The sequence below is a fragment of the Gekko japonicus genome, unplaced genomic scaffold, assembly GCF_001447785.1.
Source record: "Gekko japonicus isolate JY-2015 unplaced genomic scaffold, Gekko_japonicus_V1.1 scaffold1542, whole genome shotgun sequence".
NCBI lineage: Eukaryota > Metazoa > Chordata > Lepidosauria > Squamata > Gekkonidae > Gekko > Gekko japonicus.
Window position 1 is genome coordinate 380,698 of NW_015172601.1, and position 24,797 is coordinate 405,494.

The 24,797-nt window shown below is 49.0% G+C and overlaps 1 protein-coding gene across 1 annotated transcript in view; it reads right to left on the bottom strand.

Annotated features, from left to right (window-relative positions):
- Nucleotides 1–24,797, bottom strand: part of SORL1 (sortilin-related receptor, L(DLR class) A repeats containing) — a 145,385-nt gene that overhangs the window by 96,553 nt on the left and 24,035 nt on the right. The window contains exons 7-12 of the mRNA XM_015421578.1: nt 24,379–24,548; nt 20,657–20,849; nt 17,339–17,456; nt 16,023–16,096; nt 6,452–6,540; nt 2,032–2,210 (exon numbers count right to left, since the gene is read on the bottom strand). Coding sequence (XP_015277064.1) covers nt 2,032–2,210; nt 6,452–6,540; nt 16,023–16,096; nt 17,339–17,456; nt 20,657–20,849; nt 24,379–24,548 — 823 coding nt within the window. The remainder of the gene's footprint in view (nt 1–2,031; nt 2,211–6,451; nt 6,541–16,022; nt 16,097–17,338; nt 17,457–20,656; nt 20,850–24,378; nt 24,549–24,797) is intronic.

The window sequence follows — 24,797 nt, forward strand, 5'->3', positions numbered from 1 at the left end:
CCCCCCCCCAAGCACCAAGAAGACAGAGCATCACTTGCCCCGGAGTCCCTATCTATACCTTGTGGCTAATTGCCACTGATGGACCTCTGCTCCATATGCCTATCTAATTCCCTTTTGAAGTCGTCCATGCTTGTAGCCGCCACCACTTCCAAGATTTTGGGGAGGAGAAAGAGGAGGTGGGAAAGGACGAATGCTCAGCCACTGTTCCTCAGCCCAAGAGATCGAGCAGCCAGCCAGTTATCTGTATGGGGGGGGGGGGGGGGCTACCTCATCTTTCCAGTCCAGGTGACCAGACCAGCCTGAGTCCAGTGTGGCTGAAAACTCCTTAGGAGTTAAGGAGCCCCATGCAGCCAGCTCTGAACCAGCTAAAGTTAATGAATTAGAGATACAGGAGCCTCAAGATCTATTACCGGCAGCTGACCTTTGATCCACCAAGCACACCTCAGGAGCCCCCCCCCCTTAACTTGAACAGCGAAGGGAAAAACTCCGACAAGACTTAAAGAATCGCAGACAGAGTGCTTGCTTCTTGGCTTGGTGCCAGCTGCTTAATGATAGCAGTTCTGAGTAAGTGCAGGAGCACCTTCCAGCAGACGGCTGTAAATCAAGGAATGCCTATACAAATCAGACCTGGAGAACTGCAGATTGTGGAAGCAACTTGTCACAACCCTGTGAATCTTGTGACCACAACTCCGGACTGTGCCTGCCTCCTGTGACCTTTGGACTGACCCTCAACTCTGCTTTTCTGAGCTGCCTGAACCTTGCTGATCAACGACCTCAGACTGCCTCGACTCTGCTTTCCTGAACAACCCATGACCTTTGACTGCTGCTAAACCGGTATTTAATTTCTGGACTGGACTCTTTGACTGTCACCTAACTCTGTTGCCTTGCCTTACTCTGCCTGTGTTCTAGGACAAGGCCTCTCCCCCAATAGGAATTCTATGTCAGTGATCAACTGCAAAGCAAGAACCACCACCCCCCAGTGTAAAAGCGCAAGAGACCGCCTCCACAGATCAATGCATTTGACTTGAACAGCTCCTTGTTGGGGTGGTTTCAAAGGGAAGCCACGTTGGTCTGCAGTAGAAGAGAGCAGTGTTAATGTCCTTCTGTCATGCCCGCAGTGCAGCCCGACCCCGTAGACTCTGACCCCGGGGATTCTGCGCCCTCAACATCCAAAGGTGAGCTTCCTGCACCCCTTGAATCACCAGACCTAAGTCCTGCGGAGGATGAGCACCAGCTACCAGGAGAGTTTACACCTGGAGCCAAGCACGTATTTCTGGCCACTGTGTGACACAGAGTGTTGGACTGGATGGGCCTTTGGCCTGATCCAACATTGGCGTCTCTTATGTTCCTTAAGCACAAGCACCACGCCTCCTGATTCCCCCCCCACCGGTGGCTCGTTTGCGCGATCAGAGGCGATGGGACATGGCAACCCAGCGTAAGGTGGCGCGCATGCAAGGTCGGCGTCCTCTAAGACCAGAGTACTGACCGGAGCCAGGACCCTGTTAGCGGCCGGTGATTGGCTAACAAGCGGAACGGGCTTTTTAGGCGGCTCTCTCAGATCCCCAACTCGTGCTAGCAACTAATCGCATAGACGACTCGCTGCACCCCGGATCCTGCGTTCCTGTCTCCTGGTTTTCGTTCTGACTTCCCGGCTCCTGACTTCGGCTTGCGTGACATTGTTTCCTGGGTCCCTGACTTCGGACTGTGTATCCTGACTTTGGACGAACGGCTTCCGGCTTCTGAACTCTGCTTGCAATCTCCGGTAACCCTAGACTGCGTTTTGACTTGGTATTCTGGACTCTGCTCACGTTACTCTGTCTTATCTGGTGCCCTGACCTCGGACTGTGTTTTGGACTTTCCGTGCCCTGCCTTACCCGCCAGCGCAATCGTGACACCTTCATTGTGCAGGGGGCTGGACTAGATGACTCTCGGAGTCCCTTCCAGCTCTATGTTTCCAATATCTGCCCTCCTGTCTTGCACGGACACGCATCTGTCTGCACTGAGCCCCGGTGCCCTGCGCATCTCACTCACCAAGCACGTCAGTGGAGTTGATCTGCAGGATGATCCAGCTGTGCCCATTCTCTTTGTAAGAGCCGAAGATGGTGAAGATGGTGCTCTTCTCCCCTGGCTCCGTCAGCAGGCCATAAACAAAGACCGGCTTCTCCGAGAAGGTAAACGTTTTCCAGGTCTCCCCTTCATTGGTGCTGTATCTGGAGAGCAAAATAAGGCACTGTGTTTACCTGAAAGGAAGACTAGGTAGGGTCTTTTTACACACGCGCTGTCAAGAAAAAGAGGAGGGCTTTTTAAAACCAAATGCAAACTAGTTAAGTGCGGTAATGAGGGGGGAAAACTTTTGTGCATAACTTTTTAAAAGTGAGATTGCCTTACGTTCAGGGTCATCTTCCTGGCAAGAAGAAGAGTTGCTTTATACCCCACCCGTCATTACCCAAAGGAGTCTTGGAGTGGCTTACAATCACCTTCCCTTCCTCTCCCCATGACAGACACCCTGCGAGGTAGGTGGGGCTGAGAGAGTTCTGAAAGAACTGGGACTGGCCCAAGGTCACCCAGCTGGCTACATGTGGAGGAGTGGGGAATCAAACCCAGTTCTCCAGATTACAGCCGGGCAGCTCTTAACCACTACCCCAAACTGCCAGGTAGGGCTCTTTTTGTAGCAGGAACTCCTTTGCATATTAGGCCACACACCCCTAATGTAGCCAATCCTCTAAGAGCTTACAGAGCTCTTCTTACAGGAACTACTGTAAGCTCTTGGAGGATTGGCTACATTAGGGGGTGTGAACCTTAATATGCAACTGAGTACCTGCTACAAAAAGAGCCGGTATATATAGTAACTTATTATCAAACTTCCGACTTCTCTCTTGCTCAGTCTCCAACATGGGCAAACACCAGCAAACGTGATTTATGTTTTAAGTCCAGACATCTCAGTGGGAGAAGGCGAAGCTTCCAACTTCCCCGCTGAAGCCAACAGCTTTGCCAGGTTTTGCAGCATCCAAAATTTTCTTCCAGAAGTGCCGCTATGCATGGGTTAGAGAAGGCAGAGAAAGAAGTACTTTCCTCCCTTTCTCACGATACAAGAACTCATGGGCACTCAATGAAATTGCTGAGCAGTAGGCTTAGAACAGGTCAAAGGAAATACTTCTTCACCCAAAGAGTCATTAACTCATGGGATTCACTGCCGCTGGAAGTGGTGGCGGCTACAAGCATAGACAGCTTCAAGAGGGGTTTGGATAAACAGATGGAGCAGAGGTCCATCACTGGCTGTTAGCCACAAGGATATATCACTGGCGACCAAGATCAAGTTAATTTGTGCCATAGTATTCCCCATTACTATGTATTGGTGTGAAAGTTGGACAATGAATAAAGCTGACTGGAAGTTGATACGTTGGAAATGTGGTGTTGGAAGACAGTTTTATAGATGCCGTGGAGCTCCAAAAAGACAAATAAGTGGGTTCTGGATCTAATTAAGCCTGAACTTTCCACGTTCCCTACAAGCTGTCAAAAGTGAGGGAACAGGGAATCTCTATTGGCCACCACCACTCCGGTGTGGGTCTAACTCGGGAGGGCCCAGAGCACCCTCCCTGCCCCTAACCACTTCTTCTCCAAACATGTTATACCTTCTAGGTGACCGAATGAGACGTGAGGACCCAGGCAGAGTAACAAACAGTTTATTAAAGAGCTCTAATGACAACAATAATTCAAGCCACATATGGGATAATGATGTCAGTAAAGGCAGGTAGGCAAACTAAAAAGAAATTCTAGCGCGTCTATCTGCACTGTCCCTGGCTGTCTCCTGGTCTTAGGCCTCAGGCTAGCTGACCCCTTCCTGGATGAGGGATCCCTCCGTCTGCAGCAGCCTCTCCCCAGCCCTGCTCCCTACGAGTTAACCACCCTCCATTTCTGGGGGAGGCCTTTTATTCCTTCTTTCCAAGCACCACCCCCTCACCCCCAATTTGCCATAGTTTTCCCTCCAAATCCCCTTTTACCAGTCACACGGCTCAGGGGGTGTCTGGGAAATGTAGGCCTGGTACCTACTTTAATATAGGCCTCCTCAGGGCAAGAAGCAGAAGCGGCGATTGGATTTATACCCCGCCCTTCACTCCGAGTCTCAGAGCGGCTTACAATCTCCTTTCCCTTCCCCTCCCCACAAAAGACACTCTGTGAGGTGGGTGGGGCTGAGAGAGCTCTTTTGAGAACTGCTCATGAGAGAACAGCTCTGAAATAACTTGTGACTAACCCAAGTTCATACCAGCAGCTGCAAGCGGAGGAGTGGGGAATCAAACCCGGTTCTCCCAGATTAGAGTCCGCGCACTTAACCACTACACCAAACTGGCACTACTATAGGCCTAGGATCATGATACACATACACAAACACGCCGCTAGACCAAATCATGGGGTTTGGCATCTGGATTCCCATTGATGAGGTCTATACATACTACAGCCAATGAAATCACACCTTGCCAACTATACCTGGGACTCAGTGTGCAAAATTCCTCCAATCATTCACACAGAATTCTGTGTAAATACTGTCTAATATCCAGCGACGGACACATTTAAACACTACAACAATAAACTATGAGGCAAACTGAGGTTGTCGGAGTTTGATCACATACTGAGAAGACAAGGCTCACTGGAAAAGAGAATCATGCTAGGGAAAGTTGAAGGCAACAGGAAAAGAGGAAGACCCAACCAATGCTCCCTCTAAGCTGTGGAGTCTTGTGAGCAAAAATTCTACCTTGTGAGCTCCTGGCATTAAAGTTATGAGCGAGCAACTTGGCTGCTGCATAAATTAGTTCGCTCTGGAGCCCTCCTCCCTGAGCAAAGACATAAATGTGTGAGCCGGAGGCTAAAGAACTGTGAGCTAGCTCACACTAACTCAGCTTAGAGGGAACGCTGGACCCAACAGACTCCATAAAGGAAGACCCAACAGACTCCATCAAGGAAGCCACAGCCTTCACTTTGCAAGACCTGAGCAAGGCTGTGAACAACAGGATGCTTTGGAGGTCATTAATTTAGAGGTTCACCATAAGTCAGACGTAAGGTTGCCAGGTCCCCTCCCCACACTAGTGGGGGGATTTGGGGCAGCATTCAGGGATGCCCGCAATGCGATGACGTCACCCGGAAGTCACACAGCAATACTTTGGTTTGAGGGCAAAACTCTATGGTTTTAGGCCAAATTTACCACAGAGTTTTGCCCTCAAACCAGAGCATTCCGTGATGTTAGGCCAAATTTACCACAGAGTTTTGCCCTCAAGCCAGAGCATTCCGTGATGACGTCACTTCTGGGTGACACCATCGTGTCAGGGGCGTTGCTGTTTGGGGGTAGGGTTCCCCCTGCTGGCCACCTGGCCAGTGGCAGGATGAAGCCCCAAAACCTGGGGGAACCCCCAGTGGGACCTGAGGCCCGGCTACCCTATTCAGAAGCAACTTGACGTCACTTTAACACACACAAGATCACTACCGTTATGGGTCATAAAGTATGCCGAAAATAATCACAGCCCATGCTCCTAAAGGCAGCGCTGTTTCACTTCTTAGCCCTGAATGTATCGAGAGCAAGGCCTTTGAGGCTTGAAACGTGTAGTGTATCCAGCCCTGACAGGGCCGGGCATGTCCGGACTTGTCCAGGGACAAACCTCAAGCTTTGCACCTAAAGACAATGGGCCAGGAGGATCCTAGCCCGCCCAATCAGAGGGCTAGGTCCCAGACCGGGAGGCCAATAGGTCTCTTGGTCACTGTAAATAGCCTATCGGGAAGTGGGGTGTGTGTTGGGGTGGTGGGTTTCTGAGGGAATATAAGCCGGCCTGCGAGCCGGCCAAAGTGTCTTGTTCCTGACTGAATAAAGTATGCTTTGCTGAAATCACTCTCCGTCTGCATACTTTTCAAAACGTATCTGCCTTCCCTGCCTCAGTGAACTCTCCGATGGCTTCCCGCGCACACACACACACAAACATGGAATCCTGCCCACGAGGTGACTGCCAGGTGAATGTGTGAAGAGGATGGTGTCTGAGGTGTTGAGAGGAAAAACAGAAGTTCTATTCGCGGTACAAAGACCTTCCCTCAGTGTCGTAACCACGAAGCATTTGCGAACCAGACCTCAGCCTCTTCCAAGAGAGGACGCAAACGCAGACACTTTACTTCAGATCTCAGCTGCAAGTCAGATTCCTTCTTTGCCGGAGGAATGTCTCTTGCGCAGACCACAGTGGAATTCCAGGCCCTCCCTCTACCCACTCCGCAAAACGCCGTGGTTTGGGGGAAGGGAGGAGTCAGTTTCTCAGAGCCTCAAATTCTCTGTCGATGAAGACCGCTCAGGACTCCTCTCCCTCACAAATTCCCCACCTGACTTAAAAACGAGTCATCTGATGACTGATCATTTGCTGCTTTGCCACATTCAGTCCTGGGTAAAAATCCCTCAGATGTTTCTTTCGCGGGAACTTACTTCAGCTGATCTGTCTCTGAACCCTGCGTTACCGCCATGAGGATCCCTCCGTGGTCTCCCCAAGTGTAATAATGGGGGCCGGTCAGGACCTGAAGAAAGAAGCAAACACAGAAGCGCGTGATGGGAGAGCGTGAAGGGCTGCAGACGTATTCCCTCCCCCCGCCACACACCCACTACCCTCAAGGGGAGTGCCAGCATAGCTTCTGTGGCCGTCACAGAGGCGCTTTTCATAATCCCATGACGTGTCCGGAGGATGGCAACATAAATGGCGCCCCAAAAGAATGATGCCAGTTTTTTTAAAAACAATTTTATTAGGATATAATAATAAGTAAAATTATACATCATATAACAAACTTTTCATATCCTTTTATCCAAATATCTCCCCCCCCCCTTCTGACTTCCCACAGTGCTCCAGCCTCTAATCCATTCTTTTTTCTCCTTTTCCAATTCTTTAACAACATAATTCTTTCAGGTAACGTATCTTTTTATCTGTTTATCTATATATATTTAAATTTAATCTAAATGTCCATCCAACCTTAATAATTGTCAAAGCAAAATAAATTGTTTTTTACATCCCAGTATTTCTTCCAAGTAGTCAATGATGCCAGTTTTTAAGACCACATCAATCCATTCGAAACCATGACCCTGCTCAATAATTCCAGTTTAAAAGTGGTATTTCTAGGAACCATCATTCAAATGTGGAACGACTGATTCTTACGATACGTGGGGTGTCAACCAGTGTTCCCTCTAAGCTGAGTTAGTGTGAGCCAGGGCTCTTTTTGTAGAAAAAAACTAGCAGGAACTCATTAGCATAATAGGCCACACCCAACAGCAGAAATGCATTAGCATATTAGGCCACACCCCTGACAGCACAGCTCATTAGCACATGTTGCCAGAAGTGTGGTCATCCAGCCACACCCACCCTTTGCTTCTTATTCTGTTTACTTTGTTTGTTGTCAAAACCCAGGGCTTTTTTTGTAGCAGGAACTCCTTTGCATGTTAGGCCACACACCCCTAATGTAGCCAATCCTAATGAGTTTGTGCTGTTGGGTGTGGCCTGTTATGCTAATGAGTTCCTGCTGGGCGTGGCCAACTCGGGAGCCAGCCGGAACTCCGTTCCTGTGCGTTCCTGCCCCAAAATAGCCCTGGTGTGAGCTAGCTCACAGTTTTCTAGCCTCCGGCTCACACATTTTTGTCTTAGCTCAGGAAGGATGGCTCCGGAGCGAACTAATTTATGCTGTAGCCAAATCACCTGCTCACAACTTTAATGCCAGTGGCTCACAAAGTAGAATATTTGCTTTCAGGACTCCATAGCTTAGAGGGAGCACTGGTGTCAACTAGGCTAGCCAGCCCCCAAGTGGGGTCTGGGGATCCCCTGGAATTACAGCTCACCTCCAGACTACAGAGATCGGCTCCCCTGGAGAAAATGGAAGCTTTGGAGGGTGCACTCTGTGGCTGCGGTCACACACACTAAATAATCCACTTTCAATCCCCTTTCAGTGGACTCTCCATCTGGATTTTACTGCGTGTACTTCTTTGTCTACCTTCTCACAATACAAGAACTCCCTTTCTTCTTCTCCCTTCCTCACAAGACAAGAACTCGTGGGCACTCAATGAAATTGCTGAGCAGTCGGGTTAGAGCGGATAAAAGGGAGTCCTTCTTCACCCAAAGAGTGATTAATACATGGAATTCACTGCCACAGGAGGTGGTGGCGGCTACAAGCATGGACGGCTTCAAGAGGGGACTGGATAAACATATGGAGCAGAGGTCCATCAGTGGCTATTAGCCACAAGGTATACATAGGAACTCTCAGAGCAGAGGTCCATCAGTGGCTATTAGGAACTCTCGGTCTGGGGCAAGGGATGCTCTGTATTCTTGGTGCTTGGGGGGCCCGACAGTGGGAGGGCTTCTAGTGTCCTGGCCCCACTGGTGGACCTCCTGATGGCACCTGGTATTTTTGGTCACTGTGTGACAAAGTGTTGGACTAGATGGGCCATTGGCCTGATCCAACATTGGTTTCTCTAATGTTCTTATGTGTGAACTGGCAAAATCCAGTTGGAAAGTGCATTGAAAGTGGATTGAAAGTAGATTATTTAGTGTGTGTGACCGCAGCCTGTAGCATATCTTGCTGAGGTCCCCCCCCTACCCAAAACCTGTCCTCTCCAAGCTCCACCCCCAAAATCTCCAGGTAATTCCCAACCCAGAGCCAATCAGCTAAGCCACAAGGGATTTAGAGATGCCAGCCTCCAGGTGGGGCCTGGGGATCCCCTGGAAATACAGCTCACCTCCAGACTACAGAGATCAGCTCCCCTGGAGAAAATGGATGCTCTGGAGGGCGGACTCTATGGCACTGTACCCTACTGAGGTCCCTCTCCTCCCCAGACTCCATTCCCAAATCTCCAGGAGTTCCCCGACTTGGATGTGGCAACCCTACACCGCCCACCCCGTTGGTGGCCAGCAGGGACCTGGCAACCCAAACTGTGAACCCTACCTATAAGTTTCAAATGAAAGCATACTCACACACCCAAAGGGGATTATCATGTACAAAGATGCAGATACACACACACACAAACACACACACGTAAATCCACACTCCGTTCTGCAAGGACAGACCCGTGTCCCCAGCCGAAACATGAAATCCTTCCAGGACAAGTTCAAGTAAAGGAAGGTACGAGCCCGTCATTCTGTCTCAAGGCGATTTCGCACTAGAGCTGCCTCGCGGTTGCGCCGCCGTTTGCCCCGACACAAATATGTCAATTTCACACCCGAAGCTGCGGGGCTGCATTTTGACTCGTGGCTTCGCCCGATTTCCTCCGCAGTTTCGTGATCCTGGTTTTTGAGGATCACAAAACTGCAGCCTCGGGTGTGAAATTGACAAATAGAGTCGGGGCAAACGGCGGCACAACCGCGAGGCAGCTCTAGTGCGAAATCGCCCTCATATAAACGCCTTCTTGCACTATGCTGAAGTGCTACCCTCGATTATGACTTCTGGTTGCCAGCCTCCAGGTGGGGCCAGAAGATCTCCCAGAATTCCAAGCCATCTTCAGACTCCAGAAATCAAGTTTCCCTGGAGAAAATGGATGCTTTGGAGGATGGACTCTGTGGCACTGTACCCCACCAAAGCAGGGATGCCAGCCCCCAGGTAGGACGAGGGGATCCCCTGGAATTACAGCTCATCTCCACACTACAGAGATCAGTTCCCCTGGAGAAAGTGGATGCTTTGGAAGGGTGGACAGGGAAGGGGCTGTGGCTCACTGGCAGAGCCTCTGCTTGGCATGCAGAAGGTCCCAGGTTCAACCCCCCCGCATCTCCAGTTCACAGGTGGGAGGTGATGTGAAAGACCTCCGCCTGAGACCCGGGAGAGCCGCTGCTGGTCTGAATAGATGATATTGACTTTGATGGACCAAGGGTCTGATTCAGCATAAGGCAGCTTCACGCGTTAGTATGACTCCATAGCATTATACTCCACGGGGGTCCCTTGTCCTCCCCAGGCTCAATCCCCAAATCTCCACCAGTTTCTCAATCTCAGTCTGGCAATCCTACCTCTCGTCTTCTGCTGGTGGACAGGGGGGACTTGGCAACCGTACACTAAGGTCAGTCCCCTCCCCAAATGCTCCACCTCCCAAATCTCCAGGAATGTCCCAATTTGGAGTTGGCAACCCCTTTTCAGATTCATACTCTGAGTTTTCACTGTCGGATGTACGAACGTCCCACTTTTGGGCTTCCCCAGTGGCCGGCCGCATTCCAAATTTATTTTTTATTGTTATTATTTATTAATTTATATCCCCCCCCTGCTGTTGCGGGCTCAGGGCGGCTAACAAACATACATATGAATATATACATTAAAACGCCATAATATAGTAAAACAAATTAAGTTAAGATTACACCATACAACCATAACTGCTCAGTGCGTACTATAATAAAAGATTATAATAACATAACATAACATAACATAACATAACATAACATAATATAATAATAAAAGAGCTGCGGTGGCTCAAGTGGTTAAGACGCTGAACTGCAGGCTGTGGAAGGTCGGTAGTTCAGCAGTTCGAGACCCGAGTGTCCTGCATGACGGAGTGAGCTCCCGTCTCTAGTTCCAGCTCCTGCCAACCTAGCAGTTCGAAAGCAAGACATTGCAAGTAGATAAATAGGTACCACTTCGGTGGGAAGGTAACAGCGTTCCGTGCGCCTTGGTGTTTAGTCATGCCGGCCACATGACCATGGAAACGTCTTCGGACAGCGCTGGCTCTTCGGCTTTGAAACGGAGCACCGCAACCCTAGACTCGGATTCGACTGGCTTTCGAGCAAGGGAACCTTTACCTTTACCTTTTTACAACATACAACCATAACTGCTCAGTGCATACTATAATAAAAGATGGCGACGTTCTGTCCACATTTGAATGGCCGCCTACACCCTAGTCCAGGCTGTTAGTTGTCCCGTTGGTGGTGATGTTGACGTTAGGGCCAGGGTCATGGTATTAAGGTGGCACCCCAATCGGAAGCCTGGTGGAAGAGCTCTGTTTTACAGCCCCTGCGGAAGTACAAAAGGTCCCGCAGGGCCCTGATGTCATCCGGGAGCTCATTCCACCATTGAGGGGCCACCACGGAAAAGGCCCTGGCCCTTGTTGTGGCCAGCCTGGCCTCTTTAGGGCCCGGGAGAACCAGGCGATTTTGGGATCCCGATCTTAGTGTTCTCTGAGGCACATATGGGGAAAGGTGGTCCTTTAGGTAACTAGGTCCCCGACCATATAGGGCTTTAAAGGTGAAGACCAGCACCTTGAACCAAATCCGGTATGCTACAGGCAGCCAGTGCAGTGCTTTTAGGGCGGGCTGGATGTGTTCCCGCAAAGGAAGACACAACAAATTCCAGCCTTCCAGGTCACCTGGAAGTGTCTAAGCCATCCCTTACACTCCCAGGCAAAACGAAGGACGTCCACTTCTAGCATCTTTATTATACATATATATATATTACACAGCCAGAGGCAGAATTCCTGCCTGCTGCCAATCCCAGCAGACCCAGCCTTCTCCAAACCAAACCACGCCGCTCGGAGAGGAAAGGAGATGGTTCGCCTTGCGGCATTCAAACACATCACAGATGTCAGAAAAACGGCCTTAGACTAACATCAGTCTAGAGAGGCCCACCGCAAGTCTCTCGGCAGACCGGACCACCCAATCAGCCTCCAGCAACGACAGCGCTCCTCAAATTGGGACCACGTCCCACTCGGAGGGAAGATGCCAAGAGTCCTTGGCTGCTCACACAAGCGACGGCAACAGGAGAAAAAAAAATCCCCACTGTGTCTTGGCAACGTCTTTAAAGGACGGCAGCCAAACGTAACATCTCCCCCTTACATATGAAAGTAAACCAAGCAACCTTCTTGTTGGAAAAGTTGTGATTCTGTGGGAAACACTTTACTTGCAACAGATGCGCCGTCCTCTCGTTGCTACATCTGGAAGGAGCTGGGTTTAATTTCTAGGAAAAGAGCTGTGGGGATCCCAAACCTGCTCACCACTCGTGCGCTCCTAGTGAAAGATGCTTTTTCCCCTCTAGACGCAGAGGGGTGGGAGCGGGTGGCAGCTGGTCCTCGGCACAGAGGACAAGTAACTGCATCCCTTTCAAGGCTCCCAATCCTGACTGTCCCGGCAATCAAAGAAGCTTGTTTGGTGGATACATAAGAGATGGCCTTTTCCGTGGCAGCCCCATGCTTATGGAACAACCTCCCCAGGGATGTATGCCTGGACCCCTCACTCTCAGTCTTTAGGAGGCAGTTGAAGATGTCTTTGTTGTTCAGTCGCACAGTCGAGTCCGACTCTTCGCGACCCCGTGGACCAGATCACGCCAGGCCTTCCGGTCTTCCGCCGTCCTCTGAAGTTTGCTCAACTTCATGTTCGTTGCATCTATGACACTGTCTAACCATCTCATCCTTTGCCGTCCCCGTCTTCTTTGACCTTCAATCTTTCCCAGCATCAGGGTCTTCTCCAGGGAGGGCTCCCTTCTCATTGGGTGGCCAAAGTATTTGAGCTTCAGTTTCATTATCTGGCCTTCCAGGGAACAGCCAGGGTTGATTTCTTTTACGATTGACTGATTTGATCTTCTTGCAGTCCAAGGCACTCTCAAGAGTCTTCTCCAGCACCATAGTTCAAAAGAAGATGATTAGGACCCCGCTAAAACGGTCACATATCTATAAGTCCTATTCGCCACTGTGTTGGAAGAAATGCGGGCAGGTGGGACCCTATGCGCACCATTGGTGGCACTGTGAGAAAACTCAACAGTTTTGGAAGGAAGCATTACATCAAATAGCAGTAATAACTGGCTATGTGGCACCCTATTTTCCTGCACTGATATTTTTGAATTACTGGCCAGAAGTCTCAGCGCCGCAGATCAGGAAGAAACTTATCTCTATCCTTTTGGTGGCAGCAAAATCAGTCACAGCTTTAACATGGAAGTGTCCAGATCCACCTACACTCACATTATGGAATTGGAAGATATGGGAGATTTATGTAATGGGAAGCAATTACATATCAGATTAGTCAGTATGAATTAAACCCGCCACACAATGGCTTTGCAGAGCGTGGTTTATTATACTGGATTTTTAGTCACAACTTGAGGAAATCCCTAAATGCTCAGAATCTTTATACTTATTATAATATGTACATTATATTATAAGTATGGTACTGCTATTGGCTTATGATGTCATTCTTTCTTTACAGATATTGCACTAGTTGTATAAGTTTGAGTAGTTGTAAGACTGCCTAAGGTATACTTTGTTACACTGTTTATAATTTCTGTTTTTTATGTATGTGAAAATTAAATAATAAAGAAGAAGAAGATGTTTAGGACTGCATTCAGTTAAGGCTATTGACGGTCCTAAAGTGTGATTATTAATTCTGGTTTTTATGTTCTTAATGTACTTTATTTCATGTGTGTTAATGTTGTAAGTTGCCTTGATCTTCGTAAGGGAAGAAGGGTGGAGAAGGAATGTTTTAAATAAATAAGTAAATCCAAAGCCAGGCAGCAAAAACAGATTCTGGGATTCAGAGTTAATCTCCAGGCGTCCAGCAGGTAATCCAGCCTAGTACAGCAAGACAAGGAGACCCCAAGCCGGCTCTCCAGTAGAAGAAGAAGAAGTGATTGGATTTATACCCTGCCCTTCACTACCCAAAGGAGTCTCACAGCGACTCACAGTCTCCTTTCCTTTCCCCTCCCCACAACAGACACCCTGGGAGGTTGGTGGGGCTGAGTGACAGAAACTGCTCTTTTTCAAGGACAGCTCTTATCAGAGCTACGGCTTGCCCAAGGTCAACCAGCCAGGTGCAAGTGGAGGAGTGGGGAATCAAACCCAGTTCTCCCAGATTAGAGTCCGCACACTTAACCACTACACCAAACTGGCTCTCACAGAAGGTTTTTTTGCAAGCTCTGGTAATGGGTTATCAGATTCAGACCTGAAAAAAGTTTGCAAGCGAGCACTCGGCCATCCTGCTACCACCCTCTCTGGTCAGCGTTGTGTTGGATACTGTAACTCTGCATGCAAGCGGATCTGGGAAGAAAAGGGTTAAGAGAATTCTCTCCTTCGGGTACACTTGGCAGTTGGCCCCACTTTCCTCTCTTGGGTTAGATGTTGAGCCTCTGAGCTCCTTGCTTCCCTTCTGTTCCCTTCTGTTCCTTCAGGGGTCATTTCTTTGAAAAGAGGTGCAGGAGCTCATTAGCATAACTCATTAGCATATGCCACACCCCGTGACATCACCGGAAGTGTGTCAGAAGGCAACACCCACCGCTCAGGTTCCACTGGACTGTTTTGGATTGCTAGCTATTGGGGGGGGGGCGTGCAGATCTATCCTCGCAGAGGAGGGAGAACTTGTACCTGAATAAAACCTGGTCTTAAAGGTGCCACTGGACTGTTTTGGACCCGGTGTGGGGGCTCTGCAGCTTACCTGGCTGCTTCTTGCTCTGACTGAGGGCTGCTGGGAGCAGGGGTGGGGCTTGTTGCATGTGCCCGCCCCAAGGGCTCTTTACTGCTGGAGCTCCGCTCCTGTGCGTTCCTACAGGAAATGACCCCTGTATATGGGACTTCTCTTCTTTCTCTCTTGCCTGAGCTTGGAGCTGTAGCAAGTTAACCTTTCTGAAGTTAATCTGTTCACAATAAAGCAAAGTTTGAGTCCAGTGGCCCCTTTAAGACCAACAAACATTTATGCAAGGTGTAACATCTGAAGAAGTGTACCTGCACATGAAAGTTAAACCTTGAACGAAACGTTGTTGGTCTTAAAGGGGCCACTGGACTCAAACTTTGATTTGTTCACAGTAAGTTACATGTACCAACATGAATAGGTCACGTAAGATGTGCTCCTGTTTTTGTAAGTAACATTTCTTTTTCTGGTTACCCTTGGAGTCAGACCGTCTTTGTAATTCGTTTTGTTAAGTAAAATTTATTTTTCTTGTTACCATTGGAGTCAGATCATCTTTGCAATTTGCTTGAACAGCATTTTTCCCTTAACCCAGAAACATGAAAGATTAGAGATAACATGTACGCTTCTGTGCTTTCAAGGCAAATGATTTTCTCTTTACATTTAACCCAACACATTCATGGACTGAGCTGCTCCTCCTAACTATGCAATGCATATCCAGGAAAACCAGGTGTTCACCTCCTGTCCACAACGATTTACAGCAGGGAGGACCCCACTACGGGCTGTGAGGAGGAGGCAATTCCTAGAGAGGAGGAAACTGGGAAGATCTGAGCCAGCTGAATAAGACCCCAGTTTGAGCATCTGCTCCTCCCTTTTTGCGGGTAACTAAGCTCCTAGGCTTGGCTAGAGGCACAAGCCTTTGGCAAAAGCCAAAGGGCTCTTGGCCCATGACCTGCAGCCTGTGGTCCTGTGTGAGCCGTACCGGGGGAACCAGGCTAGGACATCTGTGTGGCCCATCAGCTGTTCTGTGCGGGAGTGTCTGGAGGGTTCTCTATTCACGTTTAAATGTGTTTATTGTTTACACGTTTTACTTTGCATGCTGCTCATTAAGTCCCCAGTGTGGGAGAAAAGCAGAATAAAACGACTTGAGCAAACAAATGAGTACAATCCTTTGGCATATAGATCTTCCACAAGTTGCAAACATCTGGACTGATCAAGTTCACTCCCTGCCCGAATGCACTGCAGTCACAGATTGAGAAAAGGAGAAGAAGAGGAGGAGGAAGAGGAGGATTTATACCCCGCCCTTCACTACCCAAAGGAGTCTCAAAGCGGCTTACAAACTCCTTTCCCTTCCCCTCCCCACAACAGACACCCTGTGAGGTAGGTGGGGCTGAGAGAGAACAGCTCTGACAGAACTATGGCTTGCCCAAGGTCATCCAGCAGGTGCAAGTGAAGGAGTGGGGAATCAAACCCGGTTCTCCCAGATTACAGTCCGCACACTTAACCACTACACCAAACTGGATCTCGAACAGGCAGCACGAAGTCAGAGAAATGCTCGCCACGCCACATCTTCTGTTCCCCCCCCCCCCATGGATTTATTTTGTACACTAACTTTTGAGCATTCAAGCATCAGACCAGGGGAAATTCCCGCCCAAACACACGCCTTACCTCTCGCCATCGGACGCCGGCGCTGCTCGAAATGTACACGTTCATTTTGTTAGCCATCTTCTTGCCAACGGAACCTACACAAAAGAAGCACAGAGGATGGAGGGAGGAGGTTTGTAACTCGCAATTCCTCCCATCGGGCGTCCACAATCGCTGCACTGTTATGCGGCTGGCTTAAGGACCTGCCGGCCGTCACCATATTCCATTTCCATTTTTAAAAACAGACGTGCAAGCTAAGCCGAACCCCACACGTTTTTGCATCTGCAGCTTTCAAACTCACACAGTAAGAAAACAAAGATTTGTGATGGGTGTCATGGGCACGGATGAGGAGGAGCTGACAGAGCCTGCAGAAACCACAGCTGGCCCCTCTGAAGCAGCAGAGGAGGATAGCCGGCAAGTGCCTGCAGCAGCAGTCCTCAAACCTGGCCCAGATAAGAAGGGAGAACTGCAAGCTGAAAGTCCTCCTGACTCACCCCCACGTGTGACTCGTTTAAGGGAGCGACTCCGGCAAAACTTAGCAACCAAGCGAAGAGAGGCCAGGCTACAAGGGAGGCGCTCAGCTAGCCCAGAGTTTTAACAGGAGCCTGGCCGATCGTAGAGCTGGCTAACTGGTAACAGCATTTAATTCCACACTCTGGGCAGTACTCTTTATGGAAACAACAAGTCAGCTTTGTGCTGCTTGCATCCACTTTCGCTCAGCTCTTGCACCTAGACCTTCGGATCTCCTGGCTTTGGACTTGGCTCTGTGTTCCTGGCTCCTGACCCCGGCTTGGCTTTGGACTACGCTTCTGGTTAGTGATTTTGGACTTGGCTCTGTGTTTCTCGCTCCTGACCCCGGCTTGTTCTGGACTCCCATTGACTGGCACCCCAGCCCGAGACAATGGGTGGCTGTCAGAAGTACATCACACCAGGCTTCCACAGATGGGTCCAGTTTCCTATGGCTTTCTGTTGAATTCAGTGCACAAAGCCATAAACAGCTTAGACTGAATACTTGAAAAGGCTGCATCCATCCCTACATTTCATTGCATGTGACACAAGAACATCTGCATATGCTGACAATCTCTGCATCATCTGGACAGCAAGAGCAAACAGGGAGGCATTCTCTGTGGCTGTCCAGCGACTGGAAAACTTCGGTCCCCTGGAGATCCGCCAAAGCTAGAGCCTGTGCATCTTCCAAGAGTGATGCGAGGCAGGGTAAGATGAGGGATTAATCACTATAACTGGAGTTCAGTCATATGGCTACCCCAAGTACTTGAGATGGAGGAAGGCAAGGCAATTAATGAAATGCAAATTTAGAAAAAACACAAAACCACCTGTACCTGTGGCAATGATAAGTCCTGGAGCGGATTCTTTAGAGAGGATGGGCATCCTACGCAGCTGGAAGTTGAGGATCTGGCTCAGGCGCTGGGCCAGATGAAGCGAGCAGCCCTGGGAAAGCTAGGAGAGTCCAAGCGTGCAAACATCATTTACTTTGACCAAAGGGATTTCCCGGACAAAGATGCTTGTATCCCTCTGGAGCAGTGGTGGCGAACCTATGGCACGGGTGCCAGAGGTGGTACTCAGAGCCCTCTCTGTGGGCACGCGTGCCATCGCCAGGCCCAGACCATCATTATAGTGTCGAATTCTCTGCCAAATAATTTTAAGTAAATGAAAGCATTTGGGATTGCTTTCCTTACTTTGTTTGGATCATCTTAAGTTAATGTATGCGTTGTTTTTTCTAAAGTAAACCCTCAGTATTCAGGTTAAATTGCCGTGTTGGCACTTTGCGATAAATAAGTGGGTTTTGGGTCACAGCTTGGGCACTCGGTCTCTAAAAGGTTCGCAATCACTGCTCTGGAGCCAGCAAACTGGGTTCAGTACTGCAGGGCCTTATTCCAAGTGAAGGCCATGGCAGAGGACCACAGTTCAAACAGTTATCACAATTACACAGTTTATTTTGCTTAGCCCTTGCTAAAGGGGATGGGGTGTCCCAGAAGGCAAGCAAGAGTCCTTGAACGACTAACAAATGCATCCTGGCATTAATTTTCATGAGCCAGAGACCACTCCCTCAGATAAAAGAAGTGACACCCTCAGCTAACAGGAGTGTGGTAGTTATAAAATTTTTAAAGTTGTGTGTGTGGGTTTTTTTTTTAAATCAACCGATAGGTACAGAGGACAGCTTTCACACAGAGGGCCAAAAGGCCACAGTAAATATTTGCTTGGCACCTTGGTCCAACTGGGTGAAACGTCTCTTGTGCATGTACATCTACCAGTTTAGGAGGCTGATTTAAGGTGATTGTTGGTGGCAATGCCCAGCCAGTCAAGGGTTTTGGAGCAAAATTCTTAGGGTGATTCATAAGATCTGTAATGTCAAGGTATCTGAAGAAGTGAGCAGTAACTCACGAGAGCTCCTCCCCTGCCACAAATTTCGTTACTCTTTAAGGTGCTCCTGGACTCTAACTCTTTTCTTCTGCTACAGACAAACTAACACGGCTACCCATCTTAATGTAAAGTTAGAGTTAGACCCCAAATGACTATTACTGGATTGTCAGCTATGCTGCCATACGGTTTATGGACTGAGGGGGCCCCCGCCTGACCTGTGTAGGACTGGGTGCCACATTCCTTTCCCTGCTTGCCTCTCCTGTTATCTGTAACCTTGTACCACTGTCTAGTTGTAGTGTCTTCATATAAATCAACCCAGCTCAGCTGCATCGGTTATTCCTTCCTGCCCAAGGGAATCAGGCCGATTGGCCCAAGGGTGTGTGTGTGTGTGGGGGGGTGTCGTATGAACTCTGTATATCTCAGTAAGAGAAAGAGACCAATAGTACTAAAGTATATGCTTCTTGGAAGACTGTGCTCCATTTGTTTGACTGTTGGACCTGACATAGATTTACCTTCCCGTAAGGATACTGATACACCAAAGTTTAAGTGCCTTTCAGCTTTATTGAGGACGGCACGTTTGTGTATTGCAACAAACTGGGAGAAGGAGGTGGTGGCGGCTACAGGCATGGACAGCTTCAAGAAGGAATTAGATAAACATATGGAGCAGAGGTCCATCAGTGGCTATTAGCCACAAGGGATAGATAGGGACTCTCAGTCTGGGGCAAGGGATGCTCTGTATTCTTGGGGTCAACAGTGGGAGGGCTTTTGATGTCCTGGCCCCACTGCTCGACCTCCTGATGGCACCTGGTATTTTTGGTCACTGTGTGACACAGAGTGTTGGACTGGATGGGCCATTGGCCTGATCCAACATTGGCTTCTCTTATGTTCTCTTATGTTAAGGATAAACCTCCATCTTGAACATTTAAAACGGTTAAAAACATGGGCTCTTATAGTTATGGAGAAGATCTCTTTAACACTTAACCCTACAGATTCAGATTCTAAGTTATCTCACTTTTTGGATGCCTGTGATTTCTTATTTGAAGGGAATGAAATGTCATAAAGGTGGGGAGATCCCCTCCAAATAGAGGTTCCTTTTTGCATGATAGTTGAATCTCTATCTCCTGTAATAGTATATTGCATCTTATTTGTTTGTTTTAATTATTGAATCTCTATCTCCTGTAATAGTATATGGTATCTTATTTGTTTGTTTTAATTAAAAAAAAAAAAACAGCCCATGGGTACAGAGGACAGGTTTCACACAGAGGGCCTAAAGGCAAATATTTGCTTGGCGTCTTGGTCCAATTCTATAAAACTTCTCTTGCGTGTGTACATCTACCAGATTAGGATTTAAGGTGGTACACAACTCCTTGAGGGGGAGGGGGTGCAAATAGACTTAGACCAAGGAATTAAACACTGTGCCACTGGAAAAGCAGAGAGCTGTACCCCTATTCTATTCCTTCTCCGTATACGGGCTTCTACTGCACAGGACTTTCAAAGTTGGGGAGGGAGGGGGCCCACAATGGGGAAATAACATTTCCTGGACCTTAACTAGGGTTGTCAGCAATGTTCCCTCTCAGCTGAGTTAGTGTGAGCTAGCTCACAGCTTTTTAGCCTCCGGCTCACACATTTTTGTCTCCGCTCAGGAAGGAGGGCTCCAGAGCAAACTAATCTATGCAGTAGCCAAATCACTCGCTCACAACTTTAATGCCAGTGGCTCACAAAGTAGAATTTTTGCTCACGAGACTCCACAGCTTAGAGGGAGCGTTGGTTGTCGGCACTCACTGTTGGGGTGGAGGCTCACTGGTGACGTCACTACATCACCAGCAACACAATGACATCACTTCCGGCACAACCGGAAGTGAAGTCAGTGTGTAGCTGGTGACGCTGTAACACTGAATGCTAACGCATCCCCTGCAATGTGCTGATGTCAACTCCGGTTGCGCCGGAAGTGATGTCGGCATATTGGGGCACTGGCCATGCACACACCCCCACTTCCCATGCACCCCCCCACTTCCCTGCCACCCAGCTCAGCAGCGGCAGGAAGGGTGCTCCGGGGGCTGGAGAGCCCCCTGTGCCTGCAGGAACTTAGCAACATGAGCCTTAACACAGAGCATCAGACTTCCGCAAGGAGGACCCCCCCCCTAACAATTCACAGCTAGGCAGACAAGACCGTGCCCTTGACATTTCTACAGACCCCAGTAAGGGCACAATGACTTCATGACCTGTCTGAAAGCCCTTGAAGAGACAGCGAGATTTCTTTCCAGCGGCGTCATTACCTCGCAATTTATCTTTTCACCATAGCGAGTATACTCTGGGGGCTGGAGAAATTCCCAAGTCCCTCCTTTGTCGAACGTGATGACAGACCGCATGTTCTCCTCAGTGAATGAGCCATTGATTAAGGTGGCGATGTAGATCCCTGGCACGCCCTCCACCCGGTGGAAGTCTGCAAAGGGCTCATTCGCAAAATACCTGCGGGGGGAAAAAATGTTTAAGCGCCGGCATGCATGAGCTGGAATGCCTTGTTAACTAGGTGGTGTGACGATTAAGGGCGGCAGACTTTAACCTGGAGAGCCGGGTATGATTCCCCAAACCTCCACATGAAGCTATTTCTATTGCTCTCCTGAAATATTTGAAGGGCTGTCACTTAGAGAAGGGCAGGGAGCTGTTTCTGTTGGCAGCAGAGGAGAGGACAAGCAAGAATGGGTTTACATTAGGGGCGGGAAGGTACCAGCTGGATATTAGGGAAAACATTTTGACAGAGTTGTGCGACAGTGGAATCAGCTGCCTTGGGAGGTGGTGAGCTCCCCCTCGCTAGCAGTCTTTTTTTTTTTAATTTTAATATAAAAAACTACAATACAAATTGGCGACTCTTTGTCAACAATTACACAGTGAATAATAGCATAAAAAGTCTATATAAAAAAGTCTCTCTTAGGAAATCTAGACTAACCAAATACCAGTAACTTGTATTTGGCATTAGATATAGTTTCCCAATCAAAGATGTCAATGTCTATTTTATCTAAGATAGGGTACCATATCTAAGATAGTCTTTAAGCAGTGGCTGAACAAACACTTCTCAGGGATGCTCGAGGCTGATCCTGCTTTGAGCAGGGGGTTGGACTAGATGGCCTGCAGGGCCCCTTCCAACTCTGTGATTCTATGATTCTATGAAGCCTGCTGGATGACCTTGGGCCAGTCACAGTTCTTTCAGAACTCTCTCAGCCCCACCTACTTCACAAGGTGTCTGTTGTGGGGAGAGGAAGGGAAGGTGATTGTAAGCCGCTCTGAGACTCCTTAAGGTAGAGAAAAGTGAGGTATAAAAACGTACTCTTCTTCTTCTAAAGAAAGCAAGGACCCAAGAGAACATCATAGCTGAGAGCTTTCTATGCTGTGGAAACATCCAATCCAGACAGAAACCGGAAAGGGCACTGTGGCAAATGGAAGGATTGTGCTCTGAGCCCTGGTTTCAGGCGTGACAGAGGCCCTGCAAACTGGACCCTTGTCCCCCTGCTTCCTGGGCCACTGACTGCTGATCGAAGAAGCCACAAGAGGCTGTTTGGGCTAAAATATTGACTAAACAGCACGTTATTCTCCATGGCTGTAAAGTCAGGTGACATTACAGAGCTGTTCTGGGGCCAGCCACTGCCAGTCTGGTGCCCCTGGCTAGAGTGTCAGGCTACAATCTGCAAGTCCCGGGTTCACATCCCACTCAGTCGTGAAACTCGAAGAATGAGCTTAGGACAGCCGCTTTCTCTCAGCCTGACTTACCTCCAGGAATTAGGGAGGGGGAGAGGTCCGTGCCCTCAGTCTTTAGGAAGAAAGACCAGTTACAGATAAACAGACATTTGAAGAGAAGAAGAGAAGAGATTGGATTTATACCCCACACTTCACTACCCGAAGGAACCTCGGAGTGGCTTACGATCTCCTTTCCCTTCCCTTCCCCTCCCCACAACAGACACCCTGTGAGGTAGGTGGGGCTGAGAGAGCTCTGACAGAAACTGCTCTTGAGAGAACAGCTCTGAGAGAACTTGTGACTGACCCAAGGCCACTCCCACTCTAGACCTGAACACTAGATAATGTGGAGTTCTTTAGAAACGAGACCCATTCAGAGTGGTAGCAAGAATGCCCCTTCTATCTCATAGGACAGGCTCTTCAGAAAGAGACAGGGGTGGGCACTGCCACCTGTAGCCCAGGCTCGCTCGATCCTGTCAGATCTCAGAAACTAATCAGGGTTGGCCCTGATTACTACTTAGATGGGAGACTACCAAGGAAACACAGGGTTGTTACACGGAGAAAAGCAATGCCCAAACCACCTCTGAATGTCTCTTGCCTCGAAAAACCCACAGGGTCGTCTGTATAATATAACAATTGATTGGCACAGTAATGAGATAATACGGAGAACAAGAAAAACTCTGGAAAAGTGTCGCTTAATAGATGTCTTTAAAGAATCATAGCAAAGTGAACAAAAATAATATACGTAATCATAGAAAAATATATTGACGGTGACTTAACCACTACACCACTTAACCACTACTATGCTGTGGAAACATCCAAGCCAGACAGAAACCGGAAAGGGCGCTGTGGCAGATGGAAGGATTGTGCTCTGAGCCCGGGTTTCAGGCGTGACAGAGGCCATGCAGACTGGACACTTGTCCCCCTGCTTCCTGGGCCACTGACTACTGACCGAAGGAGCCCCAAGAGGTTGTTTGGACTAAAATATTAACTAAACAGCACATTATTCTCCAGGGCTGTAAAGTCAGGCGACGTTACAGAGCTGTTCTGGGGCCAGCCACTGCCAGTCTGGTGCCCCCGGCTAGAGTGTCAGGCTACAATCTGCGAGTCCCAGGTTCAAATCCCACTCAGCCATGAAACGCGAAGAATGATCTTAGGACAGCCGCTTTCTCTCAGCCTGACTTACCTCGCAGTAATTAGGGAGGGGGAGAGGTCCATGCCCTCAGTGTTTAGGAAGAAAGACCAGTTATAGATAAACAGACACTTGAAGAGAAGAGATTGGATTTATACCCCACACTTCACTACCCGAAGGAACCTCGGAGTGGCTTTACAATCTCCTTTCCCTTCCCTTCCCCTCCCCACAACAGATACCCTGTGAGGTAGGTGGGGCTGAGAGAGCTCTGAGAGAACTGCTCTGAGAGAACTTGTGACTGACCCAAGGTCACTCCCACTCTAGACCTGAGCACTAGATAATGTGGAGTTCTTTAGAAACGAGGCCCAGTCAGAGTGGTAGCAAGAATGCCCCTTCTATCTCATAGGACAGGCTCTTCAGAAAGAGACAGGGGTGGGCACTGCCACCTGTAGCCCAGGTGCGTCCCTGCCCAAAAATAGCCCTGGCCGGTCGGCCCTGATTACTACTTAGATGGGAGACCACCAAGGAAACACGGGGTTGTTACACGGAGGAAAGCAATGCCGAAACCACCTCTGAATGTCTCTTGCCTCGAAAAACCCACAGGGCCGTCTGTATAATATAACAGACGTGTCCTTTCACAGTTTTTCTTGTTCTCCGTAATATAACAGACATGTCAGGCACATTTATGGAATTCATCGCCACAAGTGAGGGCTGCTGAATTGTATGGCTTTAAAAAGGGGAATGTGACAAAGTCACGGGGTCAAAGGCTACCATCTACAACAGCTCAATGGAACCTCCATGTCCAGAGGCAGTGTGCCACTCAATACCAAAGGGGTGGCAGAGAATCAACAAAGGGAGGACTCAGCCTTCATACCCTGCTTGTGAGCTTCCCGGCTGACCACCGTGGGAAACAGGAAGCCTTTGGTCTGATCCAATGGGGCTCCTCTTATGTTTTGATTAAAACAGTTTGTTAGCTGGAGACACTTCGTTCCACAGGCTGCTACTGCTTAAGCGGGATCCCTTTGTTCCGTCTGACAAACTGTGCTGCACAGACAAAGACGTTTCCCTCTTTGCCACGCCGAGTCGCCCATCCCCTAAGTCGCCTCCCCCTCGACTGATCCATGGCTCTCTCCTTACCTGACCAGGGTGTCGCTCCCCACTCCCCCGGGGCTGTAGTAAAGGATGTCCTCCAAAGTCAGCGAGAACCTCAAGCCGTCCGCTTCGGAGATGTAGAGGTTGGTGCGGTTGTTGCTGTGACTGACGCACACAAACACCTGGTCCTCCGAGGCGTCGGCAATGTAGTACTCCTTCCAGAAGAGAACAAGGAGGGGGAAAATTATTTCGATACTCCAAAAGAGATGGCGTTATCCCGGGGTCACTTTGTAGAAAAAGAGGTGCAGGAGCTCATTGGATAACTTATTAGCATAACTTATTTGCATATGCCACACACCCCCTGACATCACCGGAAGTGTGTCAGAAGGCAACACCCACCGCTCAGGCTCCACTGGACTGTTTTGGATTGCAAGCTATTGGGGGGGGGGGGGGGGGGGCGGGCA